This window comes from Mustelus asterias, unplaced genomic scaffold, assembly GCF_964213995.1.
Source record: "Mustelus asterias unplaced genomic scaffold, sMusAst1.hap1.1 HAP1_SCAFFOLD_840, whole genome shotgun sequence".
Taxonomy (NCBI): domain Eukaryota; kingdom Metazoa; phylum Chordata; class Chondrichthyes; order Carcharhiniformes; family Triakidae; genus Mustelus; species Mustelus asterias.
The window spans coordinates 12,251-31,791 of record NW_027590786.1 but is presented as its reverse complement, the minus strand read 5'-3'; the positions used below and the strand labels follow the sequence as shown (position 1 = coordinate 31,791).

At 46.0% G+C, this 19,541-nt stretch overlaps 1 protein-coding gene across 1 annotated transcript; it reads left to right on the top strand.

Annotated features, from left to right (window-relative positions):
- Positions 1-1,046: 1,046 nt before the first annotated feature.
- LOC144487517 (uncharacterized) lies at positions 1,047-8,291 on the top strand. Its single transcript, XM_078205602.1, has 2 exons — positions 1,047-1,098; positions 6,206-8,291. Exon 2 carries the CDS (start codon positions 6,580-6,582, stop codon positions 7,420-7,422), a length of 843 nt encoding a protein of 280 aa, XP_078061728.1. The 5' UTR covers positions 1,047-1,098; positions 6,206-6,579; the 3' UTR covers positions 7,423-8,291.
- Positions 8,292-19,541: the final 11,250 nt, after the last annotated feature.

Sequence of the window (19,541 nt, the reverse complement as noted above, 5' to 3'; positions counted from 1 at the left end):
TGCCTGGTATGGAGGGCATTAGCTATGAGGAGAGGTTGGGAAACTTGGTTTGTTCTCACTTGAGCGACGGAGGTTGAGGGGAGACCTGATAGAAGTCTACAAGATTATGAGAGGCATGGAAAGAGTGGATAGTCAGAAGCTTTTTCCCAGGGTGGAAGAGTCAATTACTGGGGGGAATAGGTTTAAGGTGCGAGGGGTAAAGTTTAAAAGAGATGTACGAGGCAGATGTTTTACACAGAGAGTGGTGGGTGCCTGGTATTCATTGCCAGGGGAGGTAGTGGAAGCAGATACGGTCTTGACTTTTAAGCGGCGTCTTGACAAGTACATGAATGAGATGGGAATAGAGGGATATGGTCCCTGGAAGGGTAGTGGGTTTTAGTTAAGTCGGGCAGTATGGTCGGTGCAGCCTTGGAGGGCCGAAGGGCATGTTCCTGTGCTGTAATTTTCTTTGTTCTTAGTACACAGGCCAATTTATCTTTCTAGAGGTGAGTGTGTCTGAGAGGTATGCAACTGGAAAACATTTTCCATTCACCTCCTGCATTGCTGCAGTATAAATAGATGTTGTTCTCACTCTGCCAGCAGGGCTGTGGGATTAATTGGACAGATCTTAAAGACAGCCCGACTGGGCAGGATGAGCCAAATGGTTTCCATCTGTGATGTATCGTTCCATAAAACAGAATATTCAGCATCAGGAGAAAGAAAGTGAAAGAAACCTGTCTCTGTGGGATTTACCCAGCCAGTATGAGCACCTTCAGGAGAGAAGAGAGAGAGGGAAACCAGTGGGAAAAGTTTTAAAAACTCGGGGTATTCCCACAGGAGAGCACTGGTTTAAATCAATTTCAGAAATAGAGAATGGCAGCGCACAAATTCCGAGGAATGCATTTTTAAAAATTAATTGATCTTAATTGCACAAGATAATTTTCTATTATTGTCTTTGATTGACAATGACGCCGTTAATTCCCAGGTGCCCCTGCGGGTGTGAACGTGTCCTATTCATTCCACAGGAGCCTATTGCGCAGGCGCGGTGCTATATCTGGAGCGTGCGCAGTGTCACTTTGCCCAGAGCCCTATGAATGCGGGAGCGGCTTTTTTCAACGGGTGAGTCGGTGGGGCTGCGGGAGAAATGGAGCCGGGAGTAGGGGTAGGGAGGGAGCTATGGCTTCACAAACACCCGCTGTAGGCTGCACGGCCCGAATAAGACCCTGCAGGTCCCGGGTTTACAGCTCCCAGGCTTTTATCCCGGGAACAGGCCCCGGTTATCGGCCGCCATCTTGTTTCAGCGGAGACGGAGCGCATGCGCTGCTGTCGGTGGCGGGTCACAATGGGCGTGATTTCAGGGGCTGGTTCAGAACCTCTATCTTCAGAGGGACAATAGAACATAGAACATAGAACATTACAGCGCAGAACAGGCCCTTCGGCCCACGATGTTGCACCGACCAGTTAAAAAAAAAAACTGTGACCCTCCAACCTAAACCAATTTCTTTTCGTCCATGAACCTATCTACGGATCTCTTAAACGCCCCCAAACTAGGCGCATTTACTACTGATGCTGGCAGGGCATTTCAATCCCTCACCACCCTCTGGGTAAAGAACCTACCCCTGACATCGGTTCTATAACTACCCCCCCTCAATTTAAAGCCATGCCCCCTCGTGCTGGATTTCTCCATCAGAGGAAAAAGGCTATCACTATCCACCCTATCTAAACCTCTAATCATCTTATATGTTTCAATAAGATCCCCTCTTAGCCGCCGCCTTTCCAGCGAAAACAATCCCAAATCCCTCAGCCTCTCCTCATAGGATCTCCCCTCCATACCAGGCAACATCCTGGTAAACCTCCTCTGCACCCTCTCCAAAGCCTCCACATCCTTCCTGTAATGTGGGGACCAGAACTGCACACAGTACTCCAAGTGCGGCCGCACCAGAGTTGTGTACAGTTGCAACATAACGCTACGACTCCTAAACTCAATCCCCCTACCAATAAACGCCAAGACACCATATGCCTTCTTAACAACCTTATCTACTTGATTCCCAACTTTCAGGGATCTATGCACACATACACCTAGATCCCTCTGCTCCTCCACACTATTCAAAGTCCTCCCGTTAGCCCTATACTCAACACATCTGTTATTCCTACCAAAGTGAATTACCTCACACTTCTCCGCATTAAACTCCATCCGCCACCTCTCGGCCCAACTTTGCAACCTGTCTAAGTCTTCCTGCAAACTACGACACCCTTCCTCACTGTCTACCACACCACCGACTTTGGTGTCATCAGCAAATTTGCTAATCCACCCAACTATACCCTCATCCAGATCATTAATAAATATTACAAACAGCAGTGGCCCCAAAACAGATCCCTGAGGTACACCACTTGTAACCGCACTCCATGATGAATATTTACTATCAACCACCACCCTCTGTTTCCTATCCGCTAGCCAATTCCTGATCCAATTTCCTAGATCACCCCCAATCCCATACATCTGCATTTTCTGCAGAAGCCTACCATGGTGAACCTTATCAAACGCCTTACTAAAATCCATATATACCACGTCCACTGCCTTGCCCCCATCCACCTCCTTGGTCACTTTCTCAAAAAACTCAATAAGGTTAGTAAGGCACGACCTACCTGCCACAAAACCATGCTGACTATCACCTATCAATTCATTACTCTCCAAATAACTATAAATCCTATCCCTTATAATTTTTTCCAACATCTTGCCGACAACAGAAGTGAGACTCACCGGTCTATAATTCCCGGGGAAGTCTCTGTTCTGAATCATAGAAACCCTACAGCACAGAAAGAGGCCATTCGGCCCATCGAGTCTACACCGACCACAATCCCACCCAGGCCCTACCCCCATATCCCTACATATTTTACCCGCTAATCCCTCTAATCTACGCATCCCAGGACACTAAGGGGCAATTTATTTAGCATAGCAATCAACCTAACCCACATATCTTTGGACTGTGGGAGGAAACCGGAGCACCCGGAGGAAACCCACGCAGAGAGGGGCGGGTCGGGATGGCGACCTCCTTGTGAACCTGCTCCTGGGCCTGGCAAAGCGCGCCATTTATCGCTCCAGGCAGCAGGCGATCGAGGGGGCTGTCCACCCGGACTGTCTGCCCCTCTACCGCGGCTATGTTCGCAGCCAGGTGTCCCTGGAGAGGGAACATGCGATGTCCATGGGTGCGCTTGACGCCTTCCGCCCCCGTTGGGCACCGCAGGGGTTGGGGTGCATTATCGACCCTAATAATCACATTATGATTTGATGTTTTTAAGTTTCCTTTGTACTTTGATTTTTGTTCGGGCTGCTCCCCCTCCTTTTGGGGAGCTGCCCCTTTTACTTTGTCCTGATTTAACTTGAGTTTGTTTCTTTGGTTTGACCTTAAAAAAGGCCAACATCTGTGAGTAAAACACTTTTTCTTTTCTCCCCCTTTCCATTTCTTTTCTCATTCTGGGGGAAATTGGGGACTTGCAGCAACTGAAGGGAAAGGAAGTGAATCCAGTTGGTATGTTCCACACATTGTTAGTCCAGTCAGATAGACATATATCTGTCTGGCAGCCTGCATGGAGATTTCCAGCTCTCTGTGTCCAGGACAGGAAGCAGTGAGCATGGAGGGAGCTCTGGAGGAGTATAATGAAAGTAGGAAAATACTCAAACGGGGAATTAGAAGAGCAAAAAGGGGTCACGAAATGTTCTTGGCAGACAGGATTAAGGAGAATCCCAAGGCATTTTATTCATACGTTAGGAACAAAAGGGTTGTAAGGGAAAAAATCGGACCTCTCAGGGACAAAAGTGGGGACTTATGCTTGGAGCCCAAAGAGGTAGGGGAGATCCTAAATGAATACTTTGCGTCGGTATTCACTAAGGAGAGGGATGTGTTGACTGGGAGTGTCTCGGAGGGGAGTGTTGAACCGTTGGAGAAAATCTCCATTACAAAGGAGGAAGTGTTAGGTTTGTTAGAGAATATAAAGACTGACAAATCCCCAGGGCCTGATGGAATCTATCCAAGGCTGCTCAGGGAGACGAGAGGTGAAATCGTTGGGCCTCTGACGCAAATCTTTGTCTCGTCACTGGACACAGGTGAGGTCCCAGAGGATTGGAGGATAGCCAATGTGGTCCCGTTATTTAAGAAGGGTAGGAAGGATAACCCGGGTAATTATAGGCCGGTGAGCTTGACGTCCGTGGTGGGGAAGTTGTTGGAGAAGATTCTTAAAGATAGGATGTATGCGCATTTAGAAAGGAATAAACTCATTAACGATAGTCAACATGGTTTTGTGAGAGGGAGGTCATGCCTCACGAACCTGGTGGTGTTTTTTGAAGAAGTGACCAAAATGGTTGACGAAGGAAGGGCCGTGGATGTTGTCTATATGGACTTTAGTAAAGCGTTTGACAAAGTCCCTCATGGTAGGCTAGTGAAAAAGGTTGGATGCCATGGGATAAAGGGGGAGGTGGCTAGATGGGTGGAGAACTGGCTTGGTCATAGAAGACAGAGGGTGGTAGTGGAAGGGTCTTTTTCCGGCTGGAGGCCTGTGACTAGTGGTGTACCGCAGGGCTCTGTATTGGGACCTCTGCTGTTTGTGATTTATATAAATGATCTGGAAGAAGGAGTAACTGGGGTGATCAGTAAGTTTGCGGACGACACAAAACTGGCAGGACTTGCAGATAGTGAGGAACATTGTCAGAGGCTACAGAAGGATATAGATAGGCTGGAAATTTGGGCAAGGAAATGGCAGATGGAGTTCAATCCTGATAAATGCGAAGTGATGCATTTTGGTGGGAATAATGTAGGGAGGAGCTACACGATAAATGGAAGAACCATAAAGGGTGTAGAGACGCAGAGGGACCTGGGTGTGCAAGTCCACAGATCTTTGAAGGTGACGTCACAGGTGGAGAAGGTGGTGAAGAAGGCATATGGCATGCTTGCCTTTATAGGACGGGGCATAGAGTATAAAAGTTGGGGTCTGATGTTGCAGATGTATAGAACGTTGGTTCGGCCGCATTTGGAATACTGCGTCCAGTTCTGGTCGCCACACTACCAGAAGGACGTGGAGGCTTTGGAGAGAGTACAGAGGAGGTTTACCAGGATGTTGCCTGGTATGGAGGGGCTTGGTTATGAGGAGAGATTGGGGAAACTGGGGTTGTTCTCCTTGGAAAGACGGAGGATGAGGGGAGACTTAATAGAGGTGTATAAAATTATGAAAGGCATAGATAGGGTGAACGGTGGGAAGCTTTTCCCCGGGTCGGTGGTGACGTTCACGAGGGGTCATAGGTTCAAGGTGAAGGGGGGGAGGTTTAACACAGATATCAGAAGGACATATTTCACACAGAGGGTCGTGGGGGCCTGGAATGTGTTGCCGGGCAAGGTGGTGGAGGCGGACACACTGGGAACGTTTAAGACTTATCTAGACAGCTATATGAACGGAGTGGGAATGGAGGGATACAAAAGAGTGATCTAGTTTGGACCAGGGAGCGGCGCGGGCTAATTGTTCCTGGTTTCTCGTTTCAAGGCTTCATTCTACGATCATCTTACTGGTGCCAGTACAGAGTGAGACTGCGGATAGTTGGGAACCTGTCTCGGGGGCAGGGGATTCATATGGTGTTCGTGGAAGTGGAAATGACTAGGGTTGGGAAGCATTTTCCGATCGGGGCCATTGTGATCTCCAGGACTCGTTTCGATCGCCTCAGGGGGTCGGAGAGGAATTTCCCAGATTTTCTTTTCCCCATATTGGCCCTGGGGTTTTTCACTCTGGGTTTTCGCCTCTCCCTGGAGATCACATGGTCTGGAATGGGGGGGTGGGGGTAAGTTAATAGGTTGTAATGAACAAAGCATCGTAGCTGTGAGGGACAGCTCGGTGGATAGGATATTGGTATGTAGATAGGCTGGAAAATTGGGCGGGGATCCTGGATTCAGGATTCAATCCTGGACCGGGGAGCGGCGCGGGCTTGGAGGGCCGAAGGGCCTGTTCCTGTGCTGTATTGTTCTTTGTTCTTTGTTCTTTGTTCTTTGATCTATCAATCAGCCTCAATCAGAGGGTGAATATTAGATACAGCAGAGTGAGAATGGAGGGAGAGTGTGTGGGATGGAGATTTGCAGTTCTTGGGGAATGAGAGTGGAAATAATGTTCCATAGAAACTAGAATTGTCTGTTCTGAATTTCTATCCTGTACTGTCAGTGATAACCTTTGTAAACTCCTTTTACAGGACATCAGAAGTTGAGGATTTTACAGACCGAAATCTCAAACCAAACATCACATCAACATCTGACAGAGTCACTCAATTCATCGGGACCTGAATATCTTGGGTCTTTGAATGCAGAAGGAGAAATGTTTCTCTGTTCTGTTGGCTTTCGCAGTCTTTAAACATCAGTGTGACTGGAACAGGACTGACACACACACACACACACACACACACACACAAAATCAACTGAGATTTTCCCATGCATTGACTGTGGAAAGAGCCTCCCAGTTACAGAGCCTGGAAAAATATTGCCCCATCACAGCAGGGCACTATAATCTTGTTCTGTGTGAGACTTCAACTGATGGTCAAACCTGGAGCAACACAAGGATACCTGCAACATGGAGAAACCGTGGAAATGTGGGGACTGTGGGAAGGGTTGCAAAACCCCCTCTGAGCTGCAAACCCATCGACGTATTCACACTGGAGAGAAGCCGTACACCTGTTCTGTGTGTGGGAAGGGATTCACTCGGTTATATCATCTGCAGCGACATCGACTGGTTCACACTGGAGAAAGAGCGTTCATGTGCTTTGAGTGTGGGAACGGATTCGCTCATTTACCCGATCTGCAGAGACACCAGCGCGTTCACACTGGAGAGAGACCATTCATCTGCTTGGTGTGTGGGAAAGGATTTATGCAGTTATCCAATCTGTCAAAACACAAAGTCACTCACAGCAATGAGAAACCCTTTAAATGCTCTGACTGTGGAAATGGTTTCAAAAGCTCTCGGGAACTGACGATCCACCAGCGGATTCACACTGAGGAGAGACCGTTCAGCTGCTCTCACTGCACAAAGACATTTAGAACATCATCCCACCTGCGGGAGCACCAGCGAATTCACACCAGGGAGAGACCGTTCACCTGCTCTGTGTGTGGGAAGGGATTCACTCATTCATCCAGCCTGCTGAGTCACAATCTCACTCACACCCAGGAGAGACCCTTTAAATGCTCGGACTGTGGAAGTAGTTTCAAACGTTCTGGGGATCTGATGATCCACCAGCGCACTCACACTGAGGAGAGACCGTTCAGCTGCTCTCACTGCACGAAGAGATTTAGAACATCATCCAACCTGCAGGAACACCAGCGAGTTCACACTGGGGAGAGACCATTCACCTGCTCTGTGTGTGGGAAGGGATTCACTCAGTCATCCAGTCTGCGGAGACACCAGCGAGTTCACAAGTGATGACAGGGGTTGGATTCTGCTGTTATTGCTGCTGTTAATCACATCCAGGACTGAACCATGTTCATTCTGACAGCTGGTGAAGTGGGAGGGTCGAAGGATTTCTTTTTGCTGGACTGGCCGGTCTCTCAACTTTGCTTCCAGTGGGCTGATGCTCTTTGAGCCTAGGAGAGCACATTTCCACTGAAATGATCCACAAAAGCTGATGAAGGACATTTATTTTATCCTGGGTAGTAAATAGTGTTTTTCCCCCCACTACAGTGAGATCTGAAATAAATACAGAAAGAACTGGAAAAACGCAGCAGGTCTGGCAGCATCTGTGGAGAGAGAAACAGAGTTAACATTTCACACTACTGGATGGGAATCAATCTAGTAAACCTCTTCTTAACTGCTTCCATTGTATTTATAAAATGGGGCAGCACGGTGGCACAGTGGTTAGCACTGCTGCCTCACAGCGCCAGGGACCCAGGTTCAATTCCTGGGTCCCTGGTCCGATTCACTATCTGTGTGGAGTTTGGACATTATCCCCATGTCTGCGTGGGTTTCCTGCGGGTGCTCCAGTTTCCTCCCACGGTCCAAAGGTGTGCGGGTTAGGTTGATTGGCCTTGCTAAATTGACCCTTGTGTGAGGGGGATTAGCAGGGTAAATGTGTGGGGTTATGGGAATAGGGCCTGGGTGGGATGCTGTTTGGTACAGACTCGATGGGCAGAATGGCCTCTGTCTGTACTGCAGGGATCCTACGATCCTTTGTTTAATAGGAGACAAAAACTGCACCCGGTGTTCAAGATGCAGTTTCAGTAACGTCCTGTATAACTGAAGCAGAACATCTACTTCTCTGTTCAATTTCTCTCAGAATAAAGGATAGCATTCCATTTGTGAGAACTTTGATTTATTTGAACTAAGATTTATGAGGTTCTCTTGTTTACAATAACTCCATAACTGTCAATCACACCAGGTTCCAGTGACTTAACCATGTGGCTAGAAAGAATACTTTAAACGGTGATTCAGTAATTTATTAACCATTAAAAATGTAACAAGTCAAAGATAAAAAAGGAAAGTATCGATTAACAGTGAAAGGAGAAACTTTAGCTTTAACAATTGAACATATGAACTTATGAAATGTTATCGGGAGAAGCAGGAACATGGGGATGAGGAGCATATCAGCCTTGATCGAATGACGGAGCAGACTCGATGGGCCGAATGGTCTAATTCTGCTCCTATATGTTATGAACAGACTTCTCTCCATCCTTCTCAGACCAGGACATGAAGTGATGGCTCCGAAAACATGGATAACTTGTAAAATCAGCAGCTCCCAACACCTCTCTGGAGGGCACAGTGGTTTGCACTGCTGCCTCACAGCACCAGGGACCCGGGTTCGACTCCCAGCTTGGGTCACTGTCTGCAGAGTCTGCATATTGTCCCCGTGTCTGCGTGGGTTTCCTCCGGGTGCTCCGGTTTCCTCCCACAGCCCGAAAGACCTGCTGGTTAGGTGCACTGGCCGTGCTAAATTCTCCCTCAGTGTACCCGAACAGGCGCCTGAGTGTGGTAACTTGGGATTTTCAGAGTAACTTCATTGCAATGGTAATGTAAGCCGACTTGTGACACTAATAAATGAATTTCCTGGGAAAATCCCCGAGTCACCGCACTCTGGCACCTGTTCGGGTACACTGAGGGAGAATTTAGCATGGTCAATGCACCCTAACCAGCACATCTTTCGGACTGTGGGAGAAAACCAGAGCACCCGGAAGAAAACCAGGCAGACACGGGAACAACATGCTACGTCCACAGAGTCTCCCAAGCCGGGAATCAAACCCAGGTCTCTGGCGCTGAGGCAGCAGAGCTAACCAGTGTGCCACCGGGCCACCCTAACAAGTCTTGTTATGTTTTTTTCTATTCTGTTGGCATCAGAAGGCAATATCTTATAATTCCCGCAGCATTTTAACCATTCTTATGTTTATAATTCTAAAAGTTAAGAACTTTAGTGTTCAAATTTACATTTCCAGCCGAACATCTGTATTAATGAATCATTTATTCTTTAATTGTCTCTCAATTCAGGCTGTCTATTTAACTAATCTCCTGCTTTACAATTGTGGGAACATCAGTCCACAAATAAGGTAGTTGAATGCATTGTTAAAAGCAGGATGTTCTTTATATAAATAAATAACAAAGTTTAAAAAACCGTGGCAAACTAAAGGAAACAGGAGCATTGGAACCAGCCTGGATTTGCAGACTGAAACCCTGCCCAAAGCCCACACGTGCTCAGAAGGGAGAGAGGCTGAGAAGAACACTCTGTAACACTTCTCCCCTTAAATTTCAATCCCCCATCAGGACAGAAATACAACAAAGTATTGTCTTTAACGACACGGAAGTCTGTCAGGAGCTTTGTGGTTGCATTGCGACCTGTACAATACCACTGGTAAATCTTGTCATGGTGTTTCTGGAATGGGAGGTGAAGAGGTAGTTTGAGAATCTGTACATGAACATTCCTCTTCCACTCCCACAGCAGAGTCAACTGGCAAAGCTGGAAACACAGGAACCACTTCCTGGTGAACGTCCACAGCAGCATGACCCTCTGCCATGTTCTCAGTAATGGTTGCTGACTCTGAAACTGTTCCTGACTCGGGGTCACACCACAAGCGAATATGGTCTTGGTGTCTGCGAACAACTCTTCCGTTTTACGGTCTCGTCACCCAAGATACTGGACCACTTTGGTTTAAAATTATTCCCGGTAACCACCTTTGGTTACTCCCAAAGTTTCTGATGTAAACCTGATCACCCGGTTTGAACTGCCTCTCTTTGGCGCGGTAGTCGTGTCCCTCCTTCTGCTTCTCTTGCCTCCTGCTCACTTTTGCTCTGAGATCTGGATGAAGCAGATCCAGATGAGACTTCAACCTTCTCCCTAAAAATTCCAAAGGAGAGAGTCCGGTTGTGGATTGTGGTGTGATGCGAAACTGGAACAAAAATCTTGAGAGCTTATTCTTAAAGTATCGCCTTCCATTCTTTTTGATCCTTCCTTCAGAGTTTGAACAGCTCTTTCTGTGAGACCATTTGTACAGTAAGAAGTTTAACAACACCAGGTTAAAGTCCAACAGGTTTATCTGTTAGCAAATGCCACTAGCTAACAGATGCCTTTGCTAACAAATAAACCCGTTGGACTTTAACCTGGTGTTGTTAAACTTCTTACTGTGTTTACCCCAGTCCAGCGCCAGCATCTCCACATCATGAAGATCATTTGTAGCCAGATGAAACGGTGCAGTACGCACATGGCGTAGACCATTCCTTTACAGGAATTCCTGAAACACCTCACTTGTAAACAGAGTGTCGTTATCTGAAACAAGCCAATCTGGTAACCCAGGGCTTGTGAAAATTTGACAGAGCTTCTCTATTGTCACAGGAGCTGGAATATTACTCATGATCTGTGCTTCCAACCATTTTGAATGCACATTTACAACGACCAAACACGTGATTCATGAAAGGCCCCCCAGAGGCCACATTTAGTCTGGACCACGGCCTATCAGGCCACTCCTAAGGATGAAGTGGGAATGTACCCAGTGTGTTGTGCCTGATTCAATCGACAAACAGTTTATTGAGTTACGCCAGCGGGGAGAAGCCACAGGGGCTGACCATGTGCAACTCCACCCAACACAGAATATCATCAATTCTTATACAGTAACTCAGTGCATCAGAATGGCGATAGATTACATACATTATAGGTTCAATAAAATTAGTATCTGGGCATTATGGGGCTTTGTGATCATCTCATGGACAGGTGCCCTCATCATGATGCTTTCCAGACCCCCCTTGGGGGGGGGGGGGGGTCTTTCTTGGGCTTTCTTTGTACATGGACTCCGTTAGTTAGAAATGGGGTGGATTAAAAGTTCTCAAATGGACGTCAGCACCCTTCCTTTGTTTTAATCTAATGACCACACGGTCTGGGAACATTTCTATTTAATATTCTCTCTTTTTAAACTCTTTTCTTTCGTCTCCAATTCCAGAATTTTCCTTTTCATTGTGTTACTTGCGTCAGGAATAAATCTTTGGACCTGACAGGAGGTTTAGCCCAAGATCAATCCAACACAGGATTGGTCAGAATCATTTCACATGTGTCAAATTTTAAATAACCATTACAAATTAAAACTATCATTCTCACATGGGTGAATTGTATCCGGATTAAAATTCCCACATGATTAGTAAAATATCCTGGAATCATGTCTCTGGCCAGTAAATATGGCTCCAGGTTCATAACTTCTGAACAAAAAAAGTTTTATTGATCACACTTCCTTTTTTAAAAATCTGTTTGATTTAAATCACAGACAGAAAACCTCAAAGCTTGAAGCGTTCAACCCACAAATATCATCCATACACAAACAGAGAAACTTAGCATGTGCTTTACAACAACAATAACCAAAATTAATTACTTAAGCGTTCTTGTGATCCTGTTTTGAAACTTCCAAAAATGCCTTTAATTAAAGACTCAAGGTAAGGTTAATTCCCCAGAAAGATAAACCTTAACAAATGTAGCCCAAAACAATGATAAAACACATCTACAAACATCCACATAAAACAAACAAAACACACAGATTCTCACAGCTCGTAAATTTCAAACAATGAATCCTCAGCATTCTCTCTCGCAGCTATAGCTTCTTAAAGCGACAGAGCACTACAAGCTCACAACTCCTTGATTAAAATAAGATCCAAGATCCTTCATTATAACTTCACCTTTTTTAAGCCAACCTACAAGGACTGATTTTAGAGGCAACATCTTGTCTTTGGCGATTTAAAATCCCAAACACGTTACACCCAAACACCGGCAAAATCATTGTTCTTTATCTGGGGATAAAATTCTCAGTTATTCCAAATTCCTCCAGGCTATGCTTAATATTTCCACATTTAACTTATTCCCAGAAATCCTCAATTATAAACTAAAATAGACACGAGTTTCCAGGCAGTCACAGGAATATGGTCAAGATAGTCCAGTCCCACAATGCCTCACATTCAATCTGCAGTCCTTCAATTATAACAGAATATGTGGCTGTATGTAGCTGCCTTGGCCATGGTCAACCCAATCCCAAGGGTGCCTTCTTGAATTGTTGCAATGCCTAAGGTGTACGTACACCCACAGTGCTGTTAGGGAGGGACTTCCAGTTACTGAGAGAGACAAGAGATGAAATTGCTGGGCCTCTAACAGAAATCTTAGTTTCTTCATTGGACACAGGTGAGGTCCCAGAGGATTGGAGAATAGCAAATGTGGTCCCGTTATTTAAGAAGGGTAGCAAGGATAACCTGGGTAATCATAGGCCAGTGAGCTTGACGTCCGTGGTAGGGAAATTGTTGGAGAAGATTCTTAGAGATAGGATCTGTACACATTTAGAACTGAATAATCTCATTAGCAATAGACAACATGGTTTTGTGCGAGGGAGGTCATGCCTCACAAATTTGGTTGAGTTTTTTGAGGAGGTGACAAAAATGACTGACGAGGGAAGGGCCGTGGATGTCGTCTACGTGGATTTTAGTAAAGCATTTGACAAGGTCCCTCATGGCAGGCTGGTGCAAAAGGTTAAATCTCACGGAATCAAAGGTGAACTAGCTACATGGGTACAGAACTGGCTTGGCCATAGAAGACAGAGGGTAGCAGTGAAGAGGTCTTTTTCTGATTGGAGGTCTGTGACTAGTGGTGTTCCGCAGGGCTCTGTACTGGGATCTCTGCTGTTTGTGATATATATAAATGTTTGGAAGAAGATGTAGCTGGTCTAATTAGTAAGTTTGCGGACGACACAAAGATTGCTGGAGTTGCAGATAGTGATGAACATTGTCAGAGAATACAGCAGGATATAGATAGGCTGGAAAACTGGGCAGAGAAATGGCAGATGGAATTTAATCCAGACAAATGCGAATTGATGCATTTTGGTAGATCTAATGCAGGGGGGAGCTATACAATAAATGGCAGAACCATCAGGAGTATCGACACACAGAGGGATCTTGGTGTGCAAGTCCACAGATCCTTAAAGGTGGCAGCACAGGTGGAAAAGTTGGTGAAGAACGCATATGGCATGCTTGCCTTTATTGGACGGGGCATGGAGTATCAAAGTTGGGATATGATGTTGCAGTTATATAGAACGTTGGTTAGGCCACATTTGGAATACTACATCCAGTTTTGGTCACCACACGACCAGAAGGACGTGGAGGCTTTGGAGAGAGGGCAGGAAAGGTTTAGCAAGATGTTGCCTGGTATGGAGGGTATTAGCTATGAGGAGAGATTGAGTAAACTAGGGTTGTTCTCCCTGGAAAGACGGAGGTTGAGGGGTGACCTAATAGAAGTTTATAAAATTATGAAGGGCATAGATAGGGCGAACAGTTGGAAGCTATTTCCCAGGTCAGAAATGACAAACACAAGGGGTCACACGTTCAAGATAAGGGGGGCAAGGTTCAATACAGATATGCGGGGGGACGTATTTTACACAGAGGGTGGTGGGGGCCTGTAATGCACTACCAAGCAAGGTGGTTGAGGCAGACACGCTAGGACCATTTAAGACTTATCTAGATAGCCGCATGAACAGACTGGGAATAGAGGGATACAAACGGATGGTCTAGTTAGGAATACATGATCGGTGCAGGCTTGGAGGGCCGAAGGGCCTGTTCCTGTGCTGTATTGTTCTTTGCTCTTTGTTCTTTTTTTGTGTCTATTTTTCCCCACTATCTCTGCCGCTTCTCCCTTTATGCCCCTGCTGTCTCTGCCCCCTCTTTCTGTGTACTACTATCTTTCTACCCCTCTCTCTCTCTGCCCCTCTCACTCTACCCCAATCTCTATCTTTCCCACTCACTCTGCTCCATGATGTCTCTGTCCCACGCTTTCACTGCCCCACCTTCTCTCTGTACCTCTCTCACTGCCCCACGCTGTCAGTGCACCTCTCTCTCTTCCCACTCTCCCTCTGCCCCCTCTCTTTCTCTCTCTCCTCATTCCCAGCGCCCTCTTTCTCTCACTGCACCTTCTCTCTATCTGCCTCCTTCTCTGCCCCCTTTCTCTCTCTCTGCAACCCTCCCTGCCCTCCCTTCCCCCTCTCTCGCACTGCCCCTCTCGCTCCACCTAACTCTCCCCTTCTTTCTCTCTCTCTAGGTATCTGATCCTATTGCTTTATTTCTATGCTCGATATCTCTCCCTCCCTCCCTCTCTCTCGCTGAGACTGATTCTGGAGCCGCATGACCCTCTTGTCCCCCTTCAAGCTGCATTCCCATTTTGACTCCAAATTGACAATGCAACACTTAACTCTGAACCCCAGATGTTTATGGAGGTGCCCTCTGTGACCTCACTTCCCTTCAGTTACCTCGTGCCCTCTACGTGACCTCACTTGTTCAGGCCACCCCCACCGCTGCACTGTGGGAATTGTAGAACCACTTTCCAAGACGGTGATGTTTGGATGATTGCTGTCCAATCAGAATGAAGCAGCGGGATAATGGGCAGCTGGAAGGGTGAACCGGAGAGGTGATATATCATTGTCATTGTTTTGCTGTCAAGTCAGAACAAGGTAGATGGATATTGGACAGTTGACCTAGCCAATGCAAGGGTCCAATTAATGTAGTTTATATGGATTTTAGCAAAGCCTTTGACAAGGACCCACATGGGGGAAATGATTGACAAGTTTAAAGGACATGGAATTCAGGGAAACTTTGCAATGCAGATCCAAAACTGGCTTCGTAATCGTAGTAAGAAGTTTAACAACACCAGCTTAAAGTCCAACAGGTTTATTTGGTAGCAAAAGCCACACAAGCTTTCGGAGCTCTAATCGTAAATCATAAACAAAGTATCATCAAAGAAGGCTGCTTGAGTGGCTGGAAGCTGGTGTCCAGTGGCGTGCCACAAAGATCAGTGCAGGGACACATATTGTTTGTTATCGACACAAATGATAAGATGATAATGTAGAGGAATGATAAGCAAGGTTGGTGGGGTGGTTAAGAGTAAAGAAAAAGGCTGTAGTTGTCAGGAAGATATAGATGGGTTGGTCAGATGGCAGAGCAGTGGCAGATGGTATTTAATCCTGATAAGTGCGAGCTGATGCACTTTGGGAGAAGTAACAAGACAAGGGAGTATTTAATGAATGGCAGGACATGAGGAGGCTCAGAGGAATAGAGGGTTCTTGGGGTAATTATTCATAGATCCGTCAAGGCCGCAGAGCAGTTGAATATGATATTTAGGAACACATACAGACACTTGCTTTTAACAGTTTTGGCAGAGAGTAGAGGAGCAAGGATAATGTTGGAGCTGTACAGAACACTGGTTAGGCCACGGCAGGGATATTGCGTACAGTTCTGGTCATCTCACAATAGGAAGGATGTGATTCCACTGGTACAGAGGATATCCACCACACTTTTGCATAGAATGGAGCATTTGAGCAATAAAGGGAGACTGGATAGGCTTGGATTGTTATTTTGTTCTAGAACAGAGGTGGCCGAGGAGACATGATTGAGGTAAATAAGATTATGAGAGGTATGGACATGCTGAATGGGAAGCAGCTATTCCCCTTGGTTGTGGATCAATCACAAGGGGCGTAGTTTTTGGGCAAGGAGCAGGGGATTCAGAGGGGATTTGAAAAAAAAATACTCAGTGGATGAATCTGGAATGCACTGCCTGTGAAGGTAATGGAGGCAGGAAATCTTACAACCATTAAAAAGTATTTGGATGAGAACATGAAACATCATAACAGTCAAGGATATGGGACAAGTGCAAGAGCATGTAAGTGATGCGACTTGAGTGGTAGTTATTGTGGGTGCAGACTTGATGGACCGATTCTGCACTGTACAACTGTATGAATCTATGGAGATCCTGTCCTGTCTGTACCCTCCCCTTTCAGGAAATGTAAATGAAAATGGAAAAAAAAATCTGGAAACTCTCAGTGGTTTAGTTCTTCCCTTAATGACATTGAGTAAAGGGATATTTCATCACATTCCACAACTGCTCCCTGAACTTAGTCTGGGTGACCGCATAAATAAAGGTATTTGTGCAGCAACTCAGGAGCTGCAGCATGAAGCCCAAGTCCCCAACAAAAATCGCACTGTATGGAGATGGATACCCCAACCAGCACATCTGGAAAGATAAAGTATCAATCATTAACGTTGACCATAACAGGATGAAATTGGCTGAAATAACAAACAGTAAAATGATGGACTTCCTTCGACTTTCCATTTCTGGGTCTCTGAGACTCTCCCCATTGCAGTGAGCCCGGAGTCTTGTGCGGGCTCTGCTCGTCACTAAAATGTGTCTGACGGTGAGAACATTGAGCAGCAGAATCAGAACAAATGGGATACATGGGGTTAGAATGTAATGGAGGAACACAATTGCTCCCCAAACTGGAGAAAACAGGACATCAAATGAGTAATTACAAAACCAAGGGTCGTTCATTAATACATACTGACGTGTTACCATAAAATACCAGAAAATATTCTTTAAGCAGCTCAGCGCAGTCACTGTTCCCAAGACTACAGATGCCGTTTTCTCACTGCAATATTTATTTTTCAGCTTCTGGCAACAAATGGCCACAAATCGATCAAACGTGAAAGTGACGGTGAACCAGACAGAACAGTCAGTGGCTGCATAAAGCAGGACGGCGTGGATATTACACACGGGGATGAATTTCAGGAAATGAAACTGTTCATCAAAAACAATCGGAATGTGTCTCAATATCAGGTCGAGGATAGTAAACAGTAGATCCGCCAATGACATGGCCACCAGATAACGAGTGACACATCTGGAGAGACCACAGTTTTTGCGAATGAGGATCACAATGGTGACTAAGTTCACTGTAAGGAAGGGAAATAAACAATGAGATCATACATCATGCTGCTGCAAAATTACCAGTTTGATTGAGGGGTTATTGAGATGTGCTTCTGCATGCTGTAATGTATTAATGTAATCAGACCTGATAGAACAAATGGGCACGTCTGTGACACAATGGAAGGAATCTTAGATGAAATATAATCAGGGTGCGTGGAAAAAGGTGAGTCAGGAATGACACAGGGAGCCAGAGGTGATGGAGAGAGTCTCGAGTGATAAGGGATCCTGGGGTGCGTGGTGGGATGCAGGATGGTGCAGAACCCAGGAGTGATGGGTGTTGGGGTGATTGGGAGGAGCCACGGGTGATGGGCCTGTTAGGGACAGAGGAGTGATGTTGACAATTTATGTGTTTTCCAAATGATTTGAAACGATTTTTAAATGATTTTGATTTGGACGTGAAAGAGACTCCAGCATGGTATCTTGTCTCCCTGGTGCCAGGGTCCAGGATGTCTCTGAACGGGCAGAAAGTATTCTGAAGGGAGAGTGTGAACAGCCTGTGGTTGTGGTACACATTCGTACTGACGATATAGGTAGGAAGAGTGATGAGGTCCTGCAGCAGCAGTGTAGGGAGTTTAGTCGAAAGTTAAAAAGCAGTACCTCTCGGGTTGTAATCTCAGGATGACTCCTATGCCACCTGCCAGTGAGGCTAGAAATAGGAAGATAGTACAGCTCAACACGTGGCTGAACAGCTGGTGTAGGAGGTAGGGTTTCAGATATCTGGACCATTGGGATCGCTTCTGGGGCAGGTGGGACCTCTACAAGAAGGATGGGGTGCATCGAAACTGGAAGGGCATAAATATTATGGCCGAGAGGTTTGCTCATGTCACACGGGAGGATTTATCTAATTTGGCAGGGGAGTGGGAACCAAAGCAAAGGTGAATTAACTGAAGGGGAACCAGAGAGTAGGGCCAGTAAGACTCAGAGAAAGGGCTGTCAGGGTGTGGTTGCTCATGAAAGAGGTGACTGAAATGCATTTGTTTCAATGCAAGAAGTGTAACAGTTAAAGCAGATGAACGTAGGGTTTGGATTAGTACTTGGAACTATGATGTTGTTGCTGTTACAGAGACTTGGTTAAGGGAAGGACAGGATTGGCAGCTTAACGTTGAGCATATCAGGCTGGTTCGAGGGAGACGTCAAAGGGGTGGAACAGTTAAGGATTAAGGAGAAACTCACAGCTGTATGGTGGGAGGACAGCTCGGAGGCCCATACAGCGAGGCAATATGGGTAGAGCTCAGGAATAGGAAGGGTGTAGTCACAATGTTCGTGTTTACTATAGGGCGCCCAACAGCCAGCGGGAGATAGAAGAACAAATATGTAGCCAGAATTTGGCAAGGTGTCAAAGTAACATGGTTTTGTGGTGGGAGATTTTAACACACCCTATATTGACTGGGACTCACTTAGTGCTAAGGGCGTGGATGGCGCAAGGTTTGTAAGCAGCATCCAGGAGGGCTTCTTGAAACAGTATGTAAAGAGTCCAACTAGCAAGTACTTGACCTTGTATTGGGGAATGAGCCCGGCCAGCTAGTCGACGTTTCAGTGGGGGAGCAGTTCTGGAACAGTGACCACAATTCAGTAAGATTTAAGGTACTGATGGAACAAGAGAAGTGTGGTCCTCAAGTTAGGGTGCTAAATTGGGGGAAGGCTAATTACAACAATATTAGGCAGGAACTGAAGAATGTAGATTGGGGCAGATATTTGAGGGCAAATCAACTCTTGGCATGTGGGAGGCTTTCAAATGTAAGTTGATAGGGATTCAGGACTGGCACATTGCTGTAAGGATGAACGATAAGAATGGAAAGTTTTGGCAAATTTGGACTACGAGAGATATTGTGAGCCTAGCCAACGAGAACAAGCAAGCATTTGTCGGGGCTAGGAGGCTGGCAAGGCACGAAGCAAGTGTGGAACACAAGGAAAGTGGAAAGAAACGTAAGCAAGGAGTAAGGAGGGTTAAAAGGAAAAATCATTGGCCAGCAGGATTAAGGAAAATCCCAAGGCTTTCTATACATATATAAAGAGCAAGAGGGTAGCAATGGAAAGGGTTGGCCCACTCAAGGACAGGGGAGGGAATCTGTGCGTGGAGCCGGAGGAAATGGGCGAGGTATTAAATGAGTACTTTGCATCAGCATTCACCAAAGAGAAGGACTTGGTGGATAATGAGTCTGGGAAAGGGTGTGCAGATAGTTTGAATAATTTTGAGATTAAAAAGGAGAAAGTATTGGGGTTCTTGGGAAATATTTAGGTAGGCAAGACCCCAGGGCCTAATGAGATTTACCCCTGAATCTTGAGAAAGTCAAAG